We start from the raw sequence: 23,088 nt of genomic DNA, 5'->3' as shown, positions 1-23,088 counted from the left end.
ATTAATATTACATATAATAATGGAGAGAAAAAGGCTATTGCTTAATATTATGGGCAACTTTCACATATAGCAAATAAAAATTTTATATTTGTATGCTATAGCAAAGTTTGCATAATTGCGCTCCATAGCAAATATAGAAACTGTATAATTCGCTATACATATACAGTTGAAGCAAATTGTATAAAACGAAGTGTATAAAACAAGAAAGAGAAAGACACTTGGGCAAAAAACTGTATAAAAATGAAGTGTATAAAACGAATTGTATTATTATAAGTGTATAGAATGATTATATACAATTTGAATTTGCATAAAATGAGAAAAAGAGAAAGACAAAAGAGACTTGACAAGGATTATATACAATTGAATCGAATTGTATAAAACGAGAAAGAGAGAAATTAGATACAATTTGAAAATTGTATAAAACGAGAAAGAGAGAAAGGCAAAAGAAACTAAGTAGGGGAGTATTTTTATTGTATAACTATAAGTGTATAGGACGAAAATATATATACTTGCATATGTATATACAATTTTCTCACGCTTTATACAAACAGAAACGCAATTTATATATTTCGCTTCTGTTTGTATAAGTGAGAAAGGCGAGGGTGGCGAGCGAGATTTGGGAGAGTGGCGAGCGAGATCTGGAAGAGGGGAGAGAGGGGAACAAAAATATATGTATTTATACAATTTTCTTTGCTTTATACAATTAGAAACAATTTTTATACACTTGTGTTTGTATAAAAAGTGAGGAAGCGAGCGAGAGATTGGAGGAGAGTGGCGAGCGAGATATTTGGGAGAGAGACGTCTGACAATTTTTTGCAAACGTTTGTTATGGAGCATAATTAAATCAAACCTTAGCTACTGCATTTATTTTAGGTTATTAATTTGCTATTATATACAATTTTCCCTAAAATTAAGAGGGAGAACTTGATTTTTTTTTTCTTAAACAAAATTTAGAGTGGGCTTTTATAATAATTTTCATGAATATAAATAAGGGTTTAGGGCAAACACAAAGTAAAATTATAAAAAGGGATTTCCACACTTAGTATTAGCAATCGCCGTCAACTTGTTCTTCAACAATTCTTTTTATATCTTCTTATATTATTATTTTTTTGGGTAGAAATATATTTTAATTTTGTGTTTATGAGTTTTTTTATTTTTTTGGGGAAAGAATGATGAGATTTTTTGCAATGTGCAAACGCAGCATCCTCTTGATGCAGTGAGCGGCACTTACCACACGAGATTTCTGACTCTCTTTACTCTTTTTTCTTTTATTTCGCTCTTGAGTCGTTATGATTATTTCTAAAAATTTTAATTGTCCGATTAAATCGTTCTCAATTGTTCTATACCAAATATCTTACCACACGAGATTTGTGACTCTCCCTTTACTCTTTATTTTACTTCACTCTTAAGTCGTTGCGATTATCTATAGAATTTTTAATTGTCCTATTGAATCATTCTCAATACGTTATTGTTGTATACCAAATATCATAATATCAAAATGATATTTCATTTTATTAGAACCGACAATAAATAGGTGTAATGCGAAAATTAGCACAACAAACTTCCTTCTTGTAAGAAACAAACAAGAAATACACCAAAAGAGACAGATTTAATGTTGTATAAATATGAAAATACAAATTATAGAGAGAAACAAGTTCAACTAATTCAATCGAAATACAAGGTGAACTACTAAAAAAAAAAGGACGAACCTATATTTATAGAGTCTAAAACTTTTCCTACCAGAAAAAGACTATACTCGAAAAGAAAAATCTATGTATGGTAAGAAGCAAATAAAGTCTAACACAGTTTCAGTATGATAACTAGACTTAATTAGAGCAGCAGCATTCAAATGCAAGTAGCAAAGACAAAATTGAATGAACAGTGCAAAAACATTAACATTTCTGAAAATCAAATTGAACTTCATAGGCAACTACTAACTAATACCAAAGTTGATAAACAAACAGATTTTACGCAACAATCGAATCGATTCCCCAGTTCAGACCATCAACTACAACATACAGAATGAAACATCAGAATCCAATAACACACTTGCTTTCAGTGTGAAAATCCCTTATTGAGAAGGGGATATAACTTATGACAAATAATCTTATGTTCTATTGGGATTGCAGATATTGAAACTCCACAGAATGCAAGCCACAAATCCCAAAAAAAACGTATCGAAAAAGAATCAAGAAACACTTTGCAAAACGAATATCAATGTGTCTGCTGCTGCTGCTGCTACCTGCATTTTATAATCTATACAAAACCATCACAAGCTCTTCCTCATATTCATCGATGATCAAACAACAGTGTTAGGGGAATGAACTTAAAGTGCTCCCCACGATATGAACTTTCCGTTCTCATATACATTTATGTGTCTCTATTTTGCGTCTTCTTAGTCGCAATCCAACCCACATACTTCTAACGAGAGTCCACCTTTTGACAAGAATGGGTTGACTCGGACCCACAATAACGAAAGGATAGAAGCTAGAAGGATAGACCACACAATAATGATAGTGGGAACGTTGCTTTGTCTCCCCATCATACCTTTGAGGAAGGGGTACAAATGAACAATGACCCATAAGGCGAAGAAAAGCTTTCCGAATAAAGGACCCCATGACTCATACCCGTTATTGATTGCATCTGAAACTCCAACGACAACTCCAATGATGTTCATAATCAACAAGGTCAATGGGGGAATCAACAAGGATGTCCACTTGAAGACGTAAAGCTCAGAAAACTCCCCGTCATCTGCTGCTTTTGATGTGACGGTGAAGCTAGTGTTGACACCAGCCAAAACTTTAAAAAGACCTTGGAGAAGAGCAAAGAAGTGGGATGAAACACCACCAATAACCCAAAATTGCTCATTTCTCCACATGTCCTCGAGGCTAACACCTCCCCATCGTATCTCCAGAATAGTAGTGGCAGCAATTGATATAAAAAGGGCCATGAACACAAGGCTAGCATAGTTGGTAAGCTGCAGACAGTAAGATAATAGTCAACAAAAGTCCACGAGATGAGTTGATCATAAAAGTTTATAATGTTCTGTTTATATGATCAAAGAAGTTAATAACATTTACGGATAGAGGGGAAGCCTTACCTCCGGAACAATGAATTTCCCAGTAAGCAAACAGATGGCTGGCAATGTACAATATGCAATCAGAGGGAGGGCAGTCAATGGATAGACAATTGAGTTTATGTACGAAAACCGCTCCAATGGTTTAAGACCACATCCATATCCATACCAAATGGGACAATGTCTACTAAAGAAAATCTCAACGGATCCCAAGGCCCACCGCAGAACCTGATGCAAACGATCTGAAAGATTGATAGGAGCGGACCCTTTGAATGCAGGCCTTTTGGGGATACAATACACAGACCTCCAACCATGGCAGTGCATCTTGAACCCAGTTAAGATATCTTCAGTAACCGATCCATAAATCCATCCAACCTGATTAAAGTAAAACATGAAATGAGAGCCCAAACAGAAAATGCAAGCAAATCTAAAAAGGTTAGAAATTAAGCAGTCTGTTTACCTCTTTACCCCATTCTGTTTTGTCTTCATAACCACAACTAATAACATGGATGGCTTCTTTCAGGAGAGATGCTGACGATGCTCCTGGAGGAACACCACCATCTTCTAGAAGTGTTGAAGCAACAAATACTGGTGATTGTCCAAATTTCTTCTCGAGTTTTATTTGCGGCATGATGGAAGCTTTTTCGCTATCAATTCCTGTATCACATAGATGGTTAGCAAAAGATATACATATATCTCAAAAAGCTCTAGCATGAACAAGGGAATATCATACTGTAGAAGTAAGCAAAGAGGAAGTTATTTTGTAATGATAATAGTTACTACCAAAATATGCAAGTAGAAAATCAATCCAAAATCAACTATCAAAGTTCTTCTTTCTTACCTTCAATTCCTTCCTCGATATTCTCAAGAGCATGAACCTGAGTTGAAGCATCCTTTCCTTTTATCTTCTTTTTATCCTTGGTCGTTTTCCCCTTCTTATGCTTCTTTCGCGCTTTACAACAAAAGCAACACCAGTTCGGCCAACAATTGCATGTTTTTCCTGGAGGTTTTGCCTTCTTTGGAGCATCATATCCATAAAGTGCTTGCCTCCTGAAGACGCATCCAGTTCCCACATAAATTGGACCCTGGATCCCATCAAGTCCTTTCATATTTATCTGTCCCCAAAAGCATAAAATGAGCTTCAGTAAGGTAGCTAAGGATGCATATCATATCCATACGCACAAGCATAAACAGATAATAAGGTATGGATCTGTGGAACACTGCATAACAAAATAACTAAAAGGCATTTTACGCACATCAAAGAAGACCACATTGCGATTTGAGTATCTATCATGTCGATCAATGCCATCAAATCTCTGAGGAAATTGTACGTAGCATATTTTCTTTCCTGAAGTGGGATCCATCATAAAGCACATAGATTCTCGCAGTGCTTTACTGTTATTTATATAGTGATCACAATCCACATTGAGTAAATAAGGAGCATTTGAGATGACCGCTGAAACACGCATCTACAAGCACAAGTTTCAAAGTGAGTCAATAGGATTTAAACTAAGGCTATATTTTCAGGAAAAAGGAAGAAAATGGAAGACGGCTTACCAAAGCATTCATGGCACCAGCCTTTTTGTGGTGATCAAATCCTGGCCTCTTCTCACGAGAAACATAAATAAGGCGAGGAAGTACCTTACCTTCAATATCACGGACACCATCATGGCCTAGAAAGACCTGCGTAAAGAAATGAAACAGGTAAAATCACAATTTTATAATCTTAAATTTTCCCCTTGAAATTGGTTTATGAAGGAGAGCAAACAAAACCTGAATCATTCCTGGATGATCCCTAACATTGTTTCCTGGCCAAGGAGTTCCGTCTTGCATGGTCCAACCATCCTCAGGAACCTTTTGTGCAATGGAAACCAATCCATTTATCCGAACCTTAAATTCTTCATAGTCTCTCTGCACCAAAAAATGGTACCAAGTTTATGTCTCCACCAATAGTAATTAAACAATCATATCCATACACCTGGAAAACGAGGAAGCAGAACGAAAATTTAAATGACTTGCACACCTTCATGGCACGGCGTTCCCTCACAAATGATGGATCTACTGTGTTCTTCAAATAATCAACCTTCTGAGCAAAATACCACTCCGGGGCTCGAGGCTCTATACTGAATTTCTTGCAAAATGGGACCCATTTCCTTGCAAACTCGGATGTTTCAGAGAGTGCCTCAAAAGTAAGCATGGCAGCACCATCATCAGAGACATAGCATGAAACCTTATCCACCGGATAATCCACAGCAAGAATGGAGAGAACAGTATTTGCAGTAATAAGTGGAGGCTCTTTCAAAGGATCCACTGTACTAACAAAAACGTCAATATGGGCCAACTCAGAAGGCTTCCCTTCTTTCTCATACCTGAGAAAAATATACAGCAGAGAACAGGTTAGGACGATTGAGACATTGATTTACAAGTTGCATGCCATAAAAAAATGTTTACCTCAGTGATAACCTATCTAGGTATGTCTCTCGCTGAATGGGAACCCATTTTGGAAACTGATCGAATATCCAGGATACGGCAAACCATATTTCACATATAATAGATGTCAACCACAATCCATAAGCATCATGGACAGGATGCATTATTCTATAGTGGAAAAAGAGCCCAAGAATTACAAGTCGAAGTAAAATGACTAATCTGTATGGGCTTAGCTTGCTAGAAGCAATAGGCTTCTTTCTGGAAAGTGGTTGTCTGCCTTCATCCATCCTGCAACGTGGTTATAGGAAGAAAGATAAATCTCAGGATTTCGAAAAACATCCAAATAAAGCACTAAACAACATTTAGAATATAAAAGGTCCTCACTAGAACAAATCAGCATGGAACATTTAGAACTCAAAGAACAATTAGAGAAGACAAGATATTGAGAGGGAGAAAGTGGATATCCCCACAATGCATGATTTTTGCCTATTTCAAAGGGCTCCAATGGATAGTTTATCAAAAAGCTCGTGTAAAATGTGTATTTTATTTTTTTAAGAATCGATGTCAAAGCTAGCTTGTAGACACCTCGACCATTTCACCAGGTACCTGATCATCCCAACAAAGATACTTTATCACTCTGTCCAACAAGGCTTTAAGCAAATGGGAAAAAATCACTTAGTGTTTACCCTGATCTCCCATGGTTTCATCCTATTACATTGACCATTCCGCACAGATTATAATACAAGGATTCTAGAATATCGATTAGTAATTGCTATTTTATTTAGTAATATGCATTTCTTGAAGAATGTTTGGTTCATAGTATCAAATTAGCAGGAATTTGTTTCTACAGGGAAAGTGCAGCCTACAAAGGGGAATCAAGGAAAAACAACAAGGTATGAATTTATCCAGTAGCAGAATCTGTATTTGCATATCATGCTTTCCATTTCTTCTCCTTTATTCCTTTTTTTTTACTAATCTAACTAAAATAATGAAATTAAAATCCTACAACATTCTTTCACTGAAGGTTGTTTTTCCTATGTTTGGTTGGTCATAATGTTTTAAAACTTTTTCTCTTGGAAAATAAGTTCCTTAAAAATACGGAGAATAACATCCTATCTCACCTCCTTAGTGTTTAGCTAGATTATATACAATGCTCTTGGAATAAATTTTTGCTTACTTACCAAAACTTATAAAATAAGTAAGAAATCCACTTCTTTTCCAAGATAACATTTTCCAGAAAACGTTTCATGGAAAACATTTTCATTCAACCAAACACGCCCTTACTTTTCCATTTTCGACTCGCATCCGCTTTATTATAGCTTTTGATCAAAGCCCAATAAACAATAAGTTAAATATACCCGGTTTATTTTTTGTCCAAATCAACCCTGGGTCCTCCTACAAGAGTGGGGACCAGCAGAACAAGTCCAAGTGTCCACTAGTGTGGAGATTTGATTTGACGAATAAGAAAGTACAAGCGAGTCGTCAAACAATCCAAGCAAACCAACATCTATGGAGGTGCATCCGTTATTTTTAAATTTTATCGCCACTTACAACAGCTGTTATTTCCATATATGTACTTGTGCTAATATTAACTAATTTTGGAAGATTCCAAAACTTGGATAGAGGCTAAGATGTCGCCTTGAAAGGTCCCAAATTCCATGACTTAAGAAACAGGTTGTCTCTATGCGCAAGACCTCAAAAGATAAACGTGATACCGACCCTTTGGCCGCATACTAAACTACCGACACCATGACATTTCTTTGTCTATTCTAAGGGGTGTCAATTGACACCCCTTTGTCGGAAAATCACAATGTTTAGCTAGATTAAAATTTAAGATTTATGTATGAATACTATATGTTACCCCCCCCCCCCTTACTTTTTACATATGTCTACTTTTTCATATTTTGACACCCTTCAATAAATTTCCAAACTTCGCTACTGTCTTTGGCACATAATCACTCAGAATGCTACAAGCAGTGTGCACTTGCTAAGTCAAATTACCATTGCCGAGAATAAAACAAACAATTAACAAATCATATCATCATCGGGACTCACTTAAGAGATTAACAGAATAAAAGAAAAAGGAACCTACTTGGGCAAGTCAGGATCCAGCTCATCTCCATCATTGTTACCACCTCCTTCGTGCTTAATCATCAGTAATTTATCGTTCTGTTTTTTCTTCCAGTCTTCCATTCTTTCCTTCCATGCAACACTACCATACCCATAAACAGCCAAGTCTTTCTTAGGATCCATGGGGCGAGGAGGAACTGCAAACACCAGCCACATTAAGCCTCTTAGAGTTCAAAAATTGGTCAAAGAATTATAACAAGATATTCTGATTTAACTTACAAGACATGGAGGAATCCGCGACTGGATGAACTCTCTTCCCACGACTCATAAATGGTGGGACTATAAGAGCATGTTTGTCAGCTGAAATTCCATCCTCCTGCAAAACAATAAACTAATTATTTATGTAAAAACTAGCAAAATTATGAACACCATTATAACAAATCTTGTATCGTTACCTCTTGACCATAAGTAAGAAGAGGGATCTCTGTGCCAAGGGCAGCAGGATCCATCTCTGATGGGGTAGCATATCCAGAAGCATTAGGATTACCCCGGCCAACGTTAAGGCGAGCTGAAAGGGCAGCTTCAGCAGTTTGATGAGGGTCAAACTCATTGTCCAGATCATCAAATTCATCTTCTTCATCATCCCCTTCAACTCGAGGACTTCCTTTAATTCGCTTATACCTAGTTTTACATTGAGGACAAGCTTGATTCCCCTCTCTCCTTTCATACTCATAGCAAGGTCTGCAAACAGGAAATGCACATTCATTGCAAGCAACAAATGGCTCCCCATCTACCGTTATTTCGAGCTCATCTCCACAAATCTGGCAAATCTGCCCACTCAATTCTTTCACAGAAGTTACCTGCCATCAACCAACAACAAAAACAAGAGATTGAACTCCTCAGATCAAGAAGTTCCATCCTTTGAATTCACATCCACATTTTAACATTTCAATAACCTAATAGCTAATGGAAATTACTACAACAAATTAACATGAGCTGAAAGATCCAATTTTTTACAGTCATAAGTCATAACAAAGCAAGACAAAGAAGAGGAAACAAGGGATTTACAAAAAGAAGTAAACTTTAGCACATAAAAAGAAAATAGGCAACTTGGAAAAGGTCAAGAACATTACCACCGACACAAAAAGTCACACCAGATCCTCAAATCTCTTGAATTAATTCACTATGGAGGTGCAATTATATACTAAAAATGAAAAAAAAGATTGGATTTTTATAGCACTTACTCTTCCAACTTCATCAGCATTGATGAGAACAAACTCATTCCTATTATGTGAACCAGCAATAAGTCTCCCTTTAGTATCCATTACCAAAAAATCAACTTCAAAACAAGAAACACAAACCCACTTCACTTATCAACATACCCAAAACCCCATTACACTACACATCAAGAAAAATGGGTTCTTGAACACCTAATACAAGAAACAACAACCCCTTTTCCTCCTTTTCCCCTTTTAACTTAAAGAATGACAGAAAATGAGGTACAAATACACATTTAGTAGAAAAATTAATTCTTTTTATGTGTGGGGTGGGGTGGGGTGGGGTTAGGGGTAGTAGGTAGATTCTTTTCCTTGTTTGAGAGAAACCCAAGTTAATGTATAATGGGTTTCTCTCAATGTTGAGCTGTTGTTAGTGGGGGTGGATCACAGAATCAATTAACATGAGAGTTGAATAACTAAGGATTTGACAAAGACAAAGAGGGGTAAAATGGGAAGAAAAAAAAATGTTTGAAAGTTCAACGCGTAATGCACAAGAGACAGAAGAGCAAGAGGTGGGGGACTATGATAGAGTGGGGGGGTGAGGGTGTAAGTGGGACCCAACTTGGTGGGGGTGGGGAGTGAAGGGAGAGTACGTTTGTAATGAACTGATTTTTTTCGACGTTTATATTGATGTTTCAATTAAGATCGTGCATGGTATGACTATTTCTGAGTGGTACTTTTAACAGAATTTTCTTCATATGCAGAACTTAAATTTAAAATCTCTGATTGAGAGTGAAACAGTTTCAGTCCTGCACCATAACCGCTGAGTTTGCTTTTTTTATAATTAGAGTGACATTAATAATTTTGTAACCAAAACTTAAGGAAATGTAATTAATGATGATGAAGATGATTATGATGTCTAATCTATTTTACTGTATTTAAGGTTCTGTTTAGTCAAATGAGAGAGAGAGTATTACTAGGGATTATTTTCTATTGATGAATCATATAATAAGAAATTATTTGAAATTTGATAATTTAGAGTGGTAGGATATTATATTTGAAGTCATTTAGACTCCATATTGACAAACTAAAATTAATTTTGAAATAAAAATGTCTTTTTGAAATTTGATAATTTGTTGTAAATCTTTAAAAAATTGTTATTTCACATATCTCAAATGATAATTTGCTTGAATATTTGTGTTCATAAAATTCATAATGAATTAATGTTAGTAATTTTTTGAGACAGTTTTGTAATAAATTTTTGGTGATTGTATTCATCTATTTTTATCGATCGATTAAAACTATATTGTTAATTCTTATACAAAAGCTATTTTTGACTATCTATTAGAACTATACTGTCAATTTTTAACTTTATTTTTAAAATTATATATCAAGTTAAAATCAGATAAATAAATTTTTTTAAAAAAAACATTATACGATTATGACTTTAACAATGAAATAAAACTTAATAACAGAAAGACAAAAAAATACACACTATACAATAAGTAATAACCATCCAAACATATTGAATATGAATAACACTAGCAAGTAAACACTTCAAAGGCCAATGTAGGCATGGCTTGAAAGAGAAACATTCCAAAGTGATATGAAAATCATATTATAGAGGAGGGTGGGGGTGGGATAGAGTGAGGCGATGACGAGTTTATGATTTTTAGTAATAAAGTAAAATTTGATATTTGAATTTAAAATCTCATATTATTTTATATCGAGAGATTCAGATTGGGAACACTTTTGTCTGAAGTGAGACAATGATGAATTCATGATTTTCAATAATAGATTAATGTTTCATATTTGGACTTAAAATCTTAAAATTATATGTATAAATCATTTATTTTTTCTATCTGAAGATTCAGATTAGAAACACCCTCGTCTTCTCCTAGATCCGTTCCGAGTGAAGGTTGGGATGGGGTATTAAATAGTAGGATATAGTAAAGACTAAACATGTGTACAGAAATGCATCCACATGCCCTCTATATTTTCACAACAAAAGACTCAGAACACAGCTTGCTCTATTTAATTAAATTCATATAATAAATTATATGCTACTAATAATACAGCAAAGTGGACCATATGGATCCTTCTTCACCAGCTTTGTCCCTCTCAATTTTATTTTTATTTGTTTTCAATCACCAGATCTCTTGGTTACCGTATTAAATTGTTCACTGACTTATTCAAGTGTACATAAATTGGTATTTAATTGGAAAAATTATGGAGGGTACCAAATATTTAGCTTATATTAAATATTATAGTTATACTTTAAGAAAATTGTAATTTGTGATTACAGTTTTTTTGATTTTTGTTATTCGCTTGATTTGTATAATTTGTTTGATTTGTATAAATTCAGAATTTATATAATTTGGTTTCTGAATGTATAAATTCAGAATTTCGTAATATAGTATGATTTATGAAAAATTCATAATAAATTATCATGTTTATATATTAACAAGCGAAATACACAATTGGAGTTCTGAAAAAATCATAAATTTATAAATATAGAATTTGTATGTACTTACCCTATTTATATATTTGCAGGTGAAATATATAAACATAAAAAAATATGCAAACTACGACTTCCATAGCAACAAGTTATAATTATGGAGCACAATTATCGAACTTTAGAGCCTTATTATGTTTATTGTATTTGTTATTTCTAATATTTTGTTTTTGTTTAGTTTCTAGTGTTTCGACATAAAAAATAAAATATTTTTTTAAAAAAAAATAGCATTTGAAATAAAGTTTTTCAAAAATTGAAGTTATGTTTTGAATGTGTAGAAAGTCAGTCAACTATATAGTAGTACACTTTTTTGAATAATGATTTTGAAAATCAAGTAAATTATGTTCAAATGTCTCCTTAGATTATTTTAAAAAATAAAAATAAAAATTAGGAATACTCTGTTTTCTCCATTAAACACAATCTTTTCCTGATTAAATATTGTAACAAAGTCATAATTTTACATATATAAAATCATAGTTATATAATTAATTTTCGTTTTTGGATAACTATAATTAATATTTACGTTCCACAATCGGTGAATTTGTTTTTAGTGTTTAAAGCATTTTACTTTGATTTTTTAAGAATAGATCTACTTTTTTAATTTATACATATTTGGTTAATTAACAACATGCATTAGGTTAATCACTTATCTCAATTTAGAGTTTTGAAAATAATTTATTTTAGTAAGAACAATAAATGATGAGAAGATATATATTTTTACACCTTAAATTCGATAGACGATAGTAATTTAGTCTGCATTACATCTAACACAATATGTCTTTAAATTAAAATCTGATTCAAAATATTACGTGCAATTCTTATTTATATTTAGTATATCTATGCATCAAAATTTTTATTAAATACTTGAGAAATTTAATATCATTATAATTTTATTTAAGTTTTAAAAAATCACTTTAAAAAAAAACCTAACTAAATATAGAAAAAAAATATTGAAAAATAAACTAATAAAACAGTATACTGTTGAAAGTAACATGCAAATTAATGTCAAAGTCTTAGAATGTGACATTGAAAAACATGTTCTAACGAAAATAAAAGATATTAAAAATAACATGTTCTACCCACTTTATTCATAAAGAAAAATATATAAATTTATGGTGCGTTTACATGCCATATTACTTGAAACAACTTGATATTTATATAAGTGATAAATAAATTGTTACATAATGAAGTTTATTACTATGCTAGCTTAGTGTACCTTGAGTTAGTATAGAAGAGATCATGTTAGACATTATGATTAGGAATGAAGTTATACGGAGTTAGAAGGGATTAGAGTGATTTTAGTGGTGGACAAGAGATCACGAAAGTGAAATTAATGAAGATAGTTCAAATAAGTGAAGAGGAAGAGTATAAATGTGTTAGTAAGAAAGTGTGAGAAATTAACTGTGAGATAAATTAAATGAAATGAAGATAGCTACGTGGGACGAGAAAGAATTGAGAGAAGATGATTATACTCCCTTCGTCTGGTATTATTGTAGACATTGAAATTTTGTGGGATTCTACAAGATACGTTCAATTCGAGTTAGAACTCTACACACTGTGTTCAACTCAGATAAGGATTCTTGGAGGCTACTCAACCCTAAACCCTAGCTTATGCTATATAAAGGGTACTAAATTCCCTTAAAAGGCATCTCGGAAATTCCATATATTCCACATAGAGATCAAGATCTCGAATACTCCACAAATTGATGGATTATTCATATAGAGAGGTCAAATCTAAATCATCATAGTTCGAAAAATACGCCACTAACGGCCCTCGAATCATCTATAAATCTTAAGAGAGTAGAATCAAGGAATCAACAGAATTGTACCCCAATCTATCTTGATTAATAAAATCACGTTTCTTCATATTTTATTTATATGGTTTATTCATTTTTCATATGTTTAAAATTTGTTGCAAACAATTGTTTGTCATTGTTTCTATTTTTATAGTGAAACTATAAAAATTTTGACTAATATTTTAAGATGTATTTTTTCGTCATATTAATATGCAAAAAATTGTAATTTATAGTATTTTTCATATAGTTTTAGAATATCTAATTTTTTCGTTTAAAATATCAAATTAATGTGATCCAATTTACCTTTAAAAATTAATTAAATTAATTTTCAATAAACACAACATAACAAATAAATCCGGACGGAGAGAGTATATAACATGACACGTAGACACAACTTCAATTCAACGAGAACATAACACTAAATATGAAGATGTAATAATGATAAAACATAGCCTCCTTATTTTTTTTAATTTGTTTTTGTATCTTACAATTTTATTAGTATTTTAAATTTTTCTTAATCTTTGCTACTAAGCTTTGAATTCTTTTTTTTTAAATTTTTAGTTGATAATTTATTGAAAATAATCTTTCTACTATCATTAATAGAATAATACTTTCATATTACTATTGTTGTGGTTACCAAAATTAGTTTTCAAAAGGTAAAAACAAAAAAGCTTTTCCATTTTTGATTAATTTTTTCAGATAATACGAAGCATCCAAACAAAAGAAAATTTGACCATTAATTATGTAATCTAGTTTCTAAGAAATGGTTAATTAGATTTTTTGTTGTAATTATTACGTCACTATGATTTTTTGTTGAAAAACTTTACAATAAAAAAGAAAAGTTTTTCTTATTAGAAATTGATTTGTCAAGATAACGATCATTATTACGTACAGCTAATTAGCAAAATAATTTAAAATTAGCAATAAGTCCAACAACCTCCACTCTTTCCATCCTATAGCTTTTTATTTTAAAAAAATAATAATTACTTTTGTATCTTATTATATAAATAAATAAATATGCTACTTTTTTAAAATATGAATGTAGTATGATCTCTTGAACTTTTATAAAGTCTTTGAATATATGATTTTATTTAAAAACACTAATTTACCTTAGAAGAAATTCAGCTTAATAATTAATTCATTAATTAAATATGATATTCAAATATATATAAATGTAACTTATATTCAATTATTGTATCAAACTATAAACAACGTTTCTAGAACTAGGATAAATATACTTTACTAAATATAGAATAAAAATCGAGAATCAAAATTAATAGACGTCATCAATTATATATAACGTTAAATCGATTAATTAGTGACTTGATAACGTCAGAAAATGATGGGTTGATACTCGGACAATAAGAGTTAAAAATCTTTTTGGGAGTATTGCTCTAAAATTGAGTCCTATAACATAAAAATTTAAATTAGTCAGACCTTAATATAAATATTCGAGAAGCATAAAATTATAAAGAGATAAATTACAATTTTACAATTAAGATTTATAATCAGATTTTTAGTAACGTGAACTAAAGTTGCCAAAAGTAGTAATTAAAGATAGTCAAAGCATCCAGCCAATTTTTGATTGGATTCAAGGACTTAATTTTATTATTTTCTTGATTGATTAACAAAAAAGCAATTCCCTTAAACAAGAATATTAACACTATATAATCATTAGAAATTAACAAATCATAGTAAAATAGTATATAATTAGTACAAACAATCAAGAGGACAACATGACGGTGAAAATTGGACGATTTAATATATACTTTATAATTCAACTTTTTATATAATACATTTAAAATTATAAATTTTTTATTTTATTTGTGTATCTACTTTTTAAAAAAACACAATAATTATTTTAAGAATTTCCTATCTTATTACCATTTCGTATGAGTTAAAAAAAAAAACTCCAAAGTCTCCAACCTCCTATTTTCGACTTAGATAACTATATAATACGAAGAAATTAGTACTCTTTCCGTTTAAAAGATAATGATCTCCTTTTCTTTTTAGTATGTTTTTAAAAAGAATGATTTTTTTTTGTAATAACTTTTCACGTAGCATGTTTAAGGCCACAAGATTAAAGAACAATTTCATACGTTTGACATAACTTTAATTTAGGACCACATGATCAAAAGTCTTCTTTATTTTCTTAAATTTCCTGTCAAGTCAAACTAGGTCAATCTTTGTGAAATGGAGGAAGTATATCAACAATATTAAAATATGATAATATATTTATTTATAATACAAATGATATTTTTCTTTTGAAATTAATTATAAGAGTCCTCTCGTCATTGTGTTTTTGGTTTTTTTGTTTTTTTATTTATAAATTATGATACAAGTTCATTTTAAAAATTGATATTTAATTTGAGGCTCAATTAATTTAATTCAAGTCACAAAAAAAATTCATAATAAAATCAAGATACTACTTGCACAATCAAATCCCAAAAAATTCTTATAAATTCATGGAGTAAGCACAAACAAATCAAAACGACATCAAATATTTTTTGACATCAAATATTTTCTTTTAAGAAGTAATTTCGAAAATCAAGTAAATTCTTGAAATATTTATAAATAAATCAAAATATGCTAATTTTTTTCTTAATAGTAAAACACTTCGAGAAGATCCAAAATCAGTGAGATCAAATTTAAATAAATCTAGTTTGAGAAATTCGTCATTCACGATCATCCAAATTCAAAGAATGAAATTATACCTGCGTTATCTATCAATAAAATATATTTTTATTTTTTTAAAAAAAAAACCTCCTCGTACAAGATGATTTTATATATCTAAAGCATAAATAAATTTTTTTAATTAAAAATAAAAAAAATACTTAATACTCTATCGCAAATCGATCGAAAAATATTTGATGATCACACGACATAGAAAAACAAAAACAATAAAAGAAGTAAAAGTGGAATAGTCATATCTTTAGGGTCCAAAATTAAAGTTTACAAACGTGGTATGCCGACAAAATTCCACGTGGCATGTTATGTGGGCCCACTACCGACATTTAAAAGAGAAATTATGAGTGATGTTCGATGTGTTGGTTTTATTAGGTGTCAACCAACACCTCTTGAGTTGTCTAAATTTGGCTACTTATGATTAATAATATTTTTTTCGTTTCGATTTATGTGATATATCGTACAATAAAATGCAAGATTTTTATATCATGTATCGTATGTTTAAATTAAAACAAAATGTAAGATATCTTTAGTTATAAAATTAGAATGATTAAGTATACATATTGTTTGAAAATTGGAACCATGTTCAAAATTGGGTTTGGTAGGAATAAAAATATCTTTGACGAAAATAATTTAAATTTTTCTTATATAAGATTCGATAATTTTTTCTAAACTCTAATAAAAATAAGTTTTTAAATACAGTAACCAACTTCCTCGATAAAAATAAGGAAAACAAATTTTACGAGTGACTGTTAATTCATGATCTAACGCTCTCAATTTCACTCTCTCATCCGTCTCTCCTAATTTTTTACTAAATTATGTAAAAAATACTTTCTTTTCTTTACTTATTGAAACACTTTGAAAATAAATACCAAACACTTGTATATATGTCAAAACCAACAACATTAACAATAATAATAATAATAAGATTTATATGATTTATAGTATGATTAGTAAATTATTATACGGTGAAAAGTTTATTCAATGCCTAGAAATACTTATCATAATGTGCTCATCCAAAGAGTAGAAATTATAACTGCGGCGAATTATTTTAAAAATTTTAAAAATAAAACTATATATGATGATTAAAAATATTATATTGAAGAAAAGCGTGGTACATATGACTTTGAAATAGTCGACATAGTTTGGTTATGACTTAGGATGAGTTGGTGAAACTCATTGATCAGAAAAAATTTGAATTATATATATATATATATCTCTATATATATATATATATATATATATATATTAAAAGTGATCCAATGAGATTTCTTGACCACTTATACATTAAATTATTATTTAAAAAAAATCATTTTCAGTTCTTTAATAAATAGCATAATAAAGATTTCTTATAAAAATATCGTAGTTTTTTTTTAAAAAAAAATTAAAATGTGAAGTGGTCTACGACCATTTCTTCTTCTTTTTTTTTCTTCTTAAAATAAAAAATATAAATAAGAGCGCAATGAATGTAGTCTTATACAAGTCTTGATGATTACAAATAAAAACTATTTCCAAACTTACATGTTGGTTATTTTGTAGAAGTGAATAATTTGATCAAAATTTTTATATTTATCATTGAATATGAATTAATTATAAATTAAGACTCAGTAACTTAAATTTTAACTAAAATTCTTAACTCATAAACTTCTAATAATTTTTATTTCGAAAGGTAGTCATTTCTCACCTTTTGGCTTGGTTCCTTTATTAGATAATTTTACTTGCACAGAGAAAAAAATAAGTAAAATTATCACCAAAGGATATGATGCAATATATAGAGATCTCGAATTCGAGCTTTGAATATCAAAAATTTCTTGCGGTGAGATATAATTAGTTCTTAACACTATGAATCTAATATGTTTCATTGTAAATATCGAGTATAAATAAATTCTTGGACTATCTATACCTTTAGGTTGTTTGGTTATTGGAACCAATTGCCTAGAAAAAGAACAAAGATTAGTCTACATGGGTATGATACTTGGGATCCACTTCTATGACCCACTACACTAGGCCCATAAAAGCCCATAAAGGAATTAAGCCAACAAATTAATATTTTTGTCGGAAGAACAGGACTACTATACTATATGATAAAGATCTCTCGGACGTAAAATATATATTCTTTTATAGTTATAAAACAATGATCTAAATTTTAATTAAATAAGTTAAGTAAATGCATAAACACTTACATTTGCAAATCAAAGAATATACATATATATACACAATATACATGTCTAATATTTGATTTTTCATTCACTCACAAGATTTTCCAATTTCATTAATCACCAAATTTCTAGCTCTATTAATAGTTAAAAGACATAAATAAACATGTTCTTCAAGCTCTTCCACTTGTTTCCTAAATCCAACATTACTCTTTTTCAACTCCTTCAACACTTCCAATGAAATACTATCTTCCCTTCTATCCAAACACAACTTTATCATGGCCTTATTATGTTCAATTTCGTCGTGCAATCGATCCACCAGCCTACTCATCGTATCGAAATCCCTGTTCAAAATATATGTGCCTTTCGCCGCTACGTCAAGTTGTGCTCCGATTTTTCTTAGAAATCCACATTTCAAGAATCGTAGACGATTCGTGAATTTATTAATTTTCAATCGCTTTAAGGGTATAATGGTCAAAATAGCTGGCCCCATTATAAGTGCAGCTAGTGTATGTGCTGCTAGTACCACAGCTGCAACAGCTACTAATCCACATGTTGTTGTCACAAATACCCCTGAAACCTTATTTACACATTTAATAAATTTTATTTTCCTAGCTATTTTTTTCCTCTTTAAACTCAGACGTTGCAAAATCGACGAATATTCATCGTTGATTCGCGTAAAATCTTGTTTTTTGAGGTCCGAAAACTGGTTGTTATGGATAATATAAGATCTTAGCTCTAGTATAAGGTGAGAGGAAAAATTATTATCGATCGAATCGAGGATTTGTTCAACGAAATCATAGTCATTTTGGACTTGATTTATTGTTTTGAGAATATGGCTACAAAATTTTGAGGCTTTTGCACTAATATTGAAGTAATTTAAAAGAAGGGGTTTGAGATTATATTTTTTTGGAAAAATATTAGTTGATTCAAGAATATTTTTTATTGTTTCTTGGCCTGGCTCAAGAAGTATATCTGAAAATAATGAATATTGAGAATTGGGTGATAATGGTTGATTAATATTATTGTTATTATTATTTACTAATAGGTCATGAGCTTTCATAAAAAATTCACCATATGATTTTGTTCTTAATGCACCTTGGTACTCTTCATTGACATTGAGGCTCCTTCTACCCTCTCTCATCATGATCTTCGTATCTGAAAATAAAATTTACGTATTTAAAAACTATATAAAAAGAGTCTAATAAATTAATTCAGTATATATGTTAGTATAATTGAAATTTCTAATTTACCTCACATGGGATGTGAATATAAAATTTCCATAGTATATAAGGTATAAATATTTAATTTTAAAATATAAGGAGTGTAAATGAAAATGTGTCATATATGATATAACATATTATAGAAGTGTTTAATGTAATTAAATCCTAATTTAATGAAAAGCTAGCTAACCTTATGTATTTCAATTATTTAGTATTCCCTCATCCCATTTCAATTACCATTATAGCCCAAAAGATTATCTCAAAATAAATATCGTTTTTGAAATTCAAGACCAAAGTTGGCAACTATTTTCAACTATATATACCTTCATATCGAAGTAGTACGCAATTCTTTTTAATATTGCTCAATTATAAAAAAGAAATATCTAATAAATAAAAGTAACTTACATGCATTATTTCTTCTTCTTAATGAACTTGAATATTATTTAAAACGACAGTTAAAATAGAATAGAGAGTACGAATTAAACTTTTTCAAGAAACTCATGAAAATTAATTGCTTTAACAATTGGAAGTTCAAAAGACTAGTAATATAATCATATGGTTAACTTACCTTTGATGGTTTTACAAGCTTTGTCTTCTCCACTCATATCTTGAAACTCTTCAATAAATTATTAAAGCTTATAGATGGATGGATATAATATATTGTTTAATTAAAAATCTAAGTTGCTTTCAAATGCACTAATGGAATATATATATAGTAGTAATAAAAAGAGTTTGTGATGTATCACTCCAAAAAATATGTGTATCACATTATAAGACTTTATAAGAAGCAATGAAATTGAGATGATGAGAGAGAGCTACCAAAATAATTAAATCCTAGGTTGTGTGGTAGAGTTGTGAACCTTTTAAAACCACTTATAATAAGATTTATAGTTTTAAATATTGTATCTTACGTTATCCTTTGTGGTTATAAACTTTACACATTCATTCATTCTCTAAGTAAGAAAGAAACGAAAAGGGTTTGAAAAATATTTTAATTTTGGCTGAAATTGTTGTTACGATACCAAACTTTATGAACGACCTTTTGCCTCCCTGAACTATTTAATAATGTATTTTAAAGATAAATATGTGCCCAGGTGAACACATTATTATTTATAATTATGCAATATTTTTGTGTCCACGTAGGTACATATATACCTTAAAAATACACTATCAAAAAATGCAGGGTGTAAAAGGTTCTTTTCAAAATTTGGTATCATAACAAAAATTTTGGTCAAAGTTCGGATATATTTCACACCTTTTTTCCTAAGAAGAAAGGAAAAGAGTGTTTTTTGTGTGGAGATTTTATTTTGTAATTCTTTACAAATATATTTTTAATTTAATGTATATAATTTTTTAGGTGAGATTTTAGTTTTTATGACACGAGAATTTTTTCTTTTCAAATTTAATTTGTAAGTAGTTATAACAGATCAGTTCGTCGAAAGAAATAACTTATGCCATATATTTGCTAGGGTTGTTGCTAATATGGGTTAATAAGAGGTGTGTTCTTGAAATTAATTAAAGTTAAGCTAACCTTATCTCTCACAACTTTACTTTCACGGTTATATGCCTTTTTTGCATGATTTATGTATAAAAAGTATATGCTTTACCTATATATATGTAATGAGTATATTCAAGTTTGCTATTTGAATAAAATGGTGCATGAATCATGTTACATAAAAAAAACTGAAAAATAATTAAATTAAGCAACTTGGGAGAATTAATAGTGTGAAAGATAGATTTACAAAAATAGGCTAATGAGTGGACCTCAAGCAATAATAATAATAATATGTCGACGAGAAATTACATAAATTGAGAAAGAGGCCACAACAACTCCATCACATAAGTTTTTTCGATCCGTATCTGATATCTGTATCGAGATTTAAATTTATGTTTTGTAGAGTTTATTTAACGCTACACCATATCTTTTAATGATAATTTCATTCATGTGGCTAAGTTTTTATCAAACTTAAATGACTAATAATTCATAAACTTACAGTAATATTAGTTATCGAGCTCCGTAGCATCAATAATATCACACATTGTCATCAGATAACAAGGCCAATTTTGCTTCACCCTTAACAAGATGTCTCAAGTTCGAGCCCTAGGTAGGGAAATTTTTTTTGTTGGAAGCGCCACATCCGAATTGATCCTGTAGAGTGCGATTAGAATTTAGTCGGAGCTCCAATGTGGCCTCCGAACCCCGGGTGGTCCAGGTGTCTCGGGTTCGAGCCCTGAATAGAAAAAAAATCTTGTTGAGAGCGCCACACCCAAATAGACCATGCAGAACGTGATTTGAATTTAGTCAAAACTCTAATGTAAACTCCGACCCTGATTGAGAAAAAGAAACAAAGTTAATTTTACACCGCCCTCTCAAGCCAACTTACTTAAGTTAGGCTGGCAGAACAATTTTGTTAAGCAACTTCACTTAACAGAACTAATTTTCTTGAAATGCATAGATTAACACCTGTCTTCCACTATATAATTAAGAAAATAACAATATAATCAGATTGTTACTATAAGGAATTAATGGTATAAGTATTTTATAGTGCATTATTATTAATTAATATCACTTATTTTTTAAGAAAGACATTTTTGTGGAAAAAAAATATCTTTTTTGAGCCAGAAACACCCTAATAGAAAGTTAAAGTTACTTCATAGAATTGTGTATACATAAAAGGTTCAAATTATTGATGACTAGTATTACTTTTTTTTTAATTTGATTGTCAATACTTTTTTCTTTAAATCAGATTAATTCATATATATTTGCACTGAAATATCTTATTTTGAGCATAAAATATTCTTTATTAAAAATGATTTGATATTCAAAATCATTAATTTTATTAAAGAGTACTTACTGCTCCATCGTATCGTTAATATTTTTTTCGGGATCCTGTTGAGTTTTGCCTACCTAGCTAGTGTCCCATGTTACATCCTATTTAATTTTTATGCTTTTTCTTCTTTTACTCCACCTTTTAGAGGAAGGGGGTTATGACACGTGTAATTCCTCACAATTAATTAATATTATTAGGTAGGCTTTGAAAAAACCTAACAAAAATGTTCTTGGAAACAAATTTCCTTGATTGTTCACGGTGTTTATGGATCAGTTTGGATTGGTTATTAGTTAAGATTAAAGTTAAATTAACTTAATCAATTTTAAAATTATAATAATTAAATCAAATTAAATATAATATATATTTATTAGATTAGTTGTGATTGAATTTAAAATTATCAAAATCAACTTAATTGATTTTAATATTATTAAAATCAAACTAAAAAAATTCTGAATGTGACGAGTGTGTTAAAAATATATAAAATAAAATTGTTATATTAATATTTTTAAATGAAATAATCACACAACTCAGTATAAATTACTGGCAAACAGAAGTTGGTGATTGCGATGGAGGTTTAATTATTTACTCCTTTCATTTTGATTTAATGTCTTTACATGATTTGATACAGAGTTTAAACAAGAAAAATAAAATTAAAAAAAAAGATTCTTAAAATTTGTGACGATGAGAGTTTAATCAAGAAAAATAATCTTCTAAAAATACTTGTGATTTTAAATTAAAGAGATGTGTAGTTAATTTACTTAAATATTTTTTGAATCTTGTAGTGATCTTAACTCTTATACATAATATGTAAGATGTTAGGTATAATACAAACGAATTTAAAATTTGAAATTTATGAATTGTTATAGCCAGAGGCGGAATCAGGATTTTCAATAAAGGGTTTAAAATTTGTAAAAGTAGATAGCCGAAGGAGGTTCGACATCTACTATATATATATAAACTTATTTTAACCACGTATAAATAATATAATTTTTCACCGAAAAAATTCAAATAAACTCCTTGTATGAAAGTAGATCCGACTGGTTATAGCGATCTTAATTGCAAACTAATATATATATATATATATATATA

The 23,088-nt window shown here is 30.1% G+C and overlaps 2 protein-coding genes across 2 annotated transcripts; both read right to left on the bottom strand.

Moving 5' to 3' along the window:
- Positions 1 to 1,898: 1,898 nt before the first annotated feature.
- On the bottom strand, positions 1,899 to 9,179 carry LOC107007131 (cellulose synthase A catalytic subunit 2 [UDP-forming]-like). Its single transcript, XM_015205609.2, has 13 exons — positions 8,821 to 9,179; positions 8,032 to 8,436; positions 7,856 to 7,952; positions 7,599 to 7,773; positions 5,528 to 5,794; positions 5,100 to 5,445; positions 4,850 to 4,987; positions 4,634 to 4,759; positions 4,333 to 4,545; positions 3,918 to 4,191; positions 3,537 to 3,733; positions 3,101 to 3,451; positions 1,899 to 2,977 (listed from the first exon to the last, which is right to left on the bottom strand). Exons 1-13 carry the CDS (start codon positions 8,899 to 8,901, stop codon positions 2,396 to 2,398), a joined length of 3,252 nt encoding a protein of 1,083 aa, XP_015061095.1. The 5' UTR covers positions 8,902 to 9,179; the 3' UTR covers positions 1,899 to 2,395.
- An 8,857-nt stretch (positions 9,180 to 18,036) lies between these two features.
- LOC107006974 (UPF0496 protein At1g20180-like) lies at positions 18,037 to 19,096 on the bottom strand. Its single transcript, XM_027913281.1, has one exon. The coding sequence runs from the start codon at positions 19,090 to 19,092 to the stop codon at positions 18,037 to 18,039; it is 1,056 nt and encodes a 351-aa protein (XP_027769082.1). The 5' UTR covers positions 19,093 to 19,096.
- Positions 19,097 to 23,088: the final 3,992 nt, after the last annotated feature.

This window comes from Solanum pennellii, chromosome 12 (genome assembly GCF_001406875.1).
Source record: "Solanum pennellii chromosome 12, SPENNV200".
NCBI lineage: Eukaryota > Viridiplantae > Streptophyta > Magnoliopsida > Solanales > Solanaceae > Solanum > Solanum pennellii.
The sequence above is the reverse complement of the archived record's forward strand: the minus strand, read 5'-3'. Positions and strand labels throughout refer to the sequence as shown.

Bases quoted from the DNA above. Each gene is read 5' to 3' on its own strand.
- LOC107006974 (XM_027913281.1), bottom strand. From the start codon at position 19,092: ATGATGAGAGAGGGTAGAAGGAGCCTCAATGTCAATGAAGAGTACCAA.
- LOC107007131 (XM_015205609.2), bottom strand. From the start codon at position 8,901: ATGGATACTAAAGGGAGACTTATTGCTGGTTCACATAATAGGAATGAG. The intron at 7,953-8,031 runs GTAACGATACAA...ATTGTTTTGCAG, and splicing joins TTCTTACTTATGGTCAAGAG to GAGGATGGAATTTCAGCTGA. The intron at 3,734-3,917 runs GTAAGAAAGAAG...TATGTGATACAG, and splicing joins TATCGAGGAAGGAATTGAAG to GAATTGATAGCGAAAAAGCT.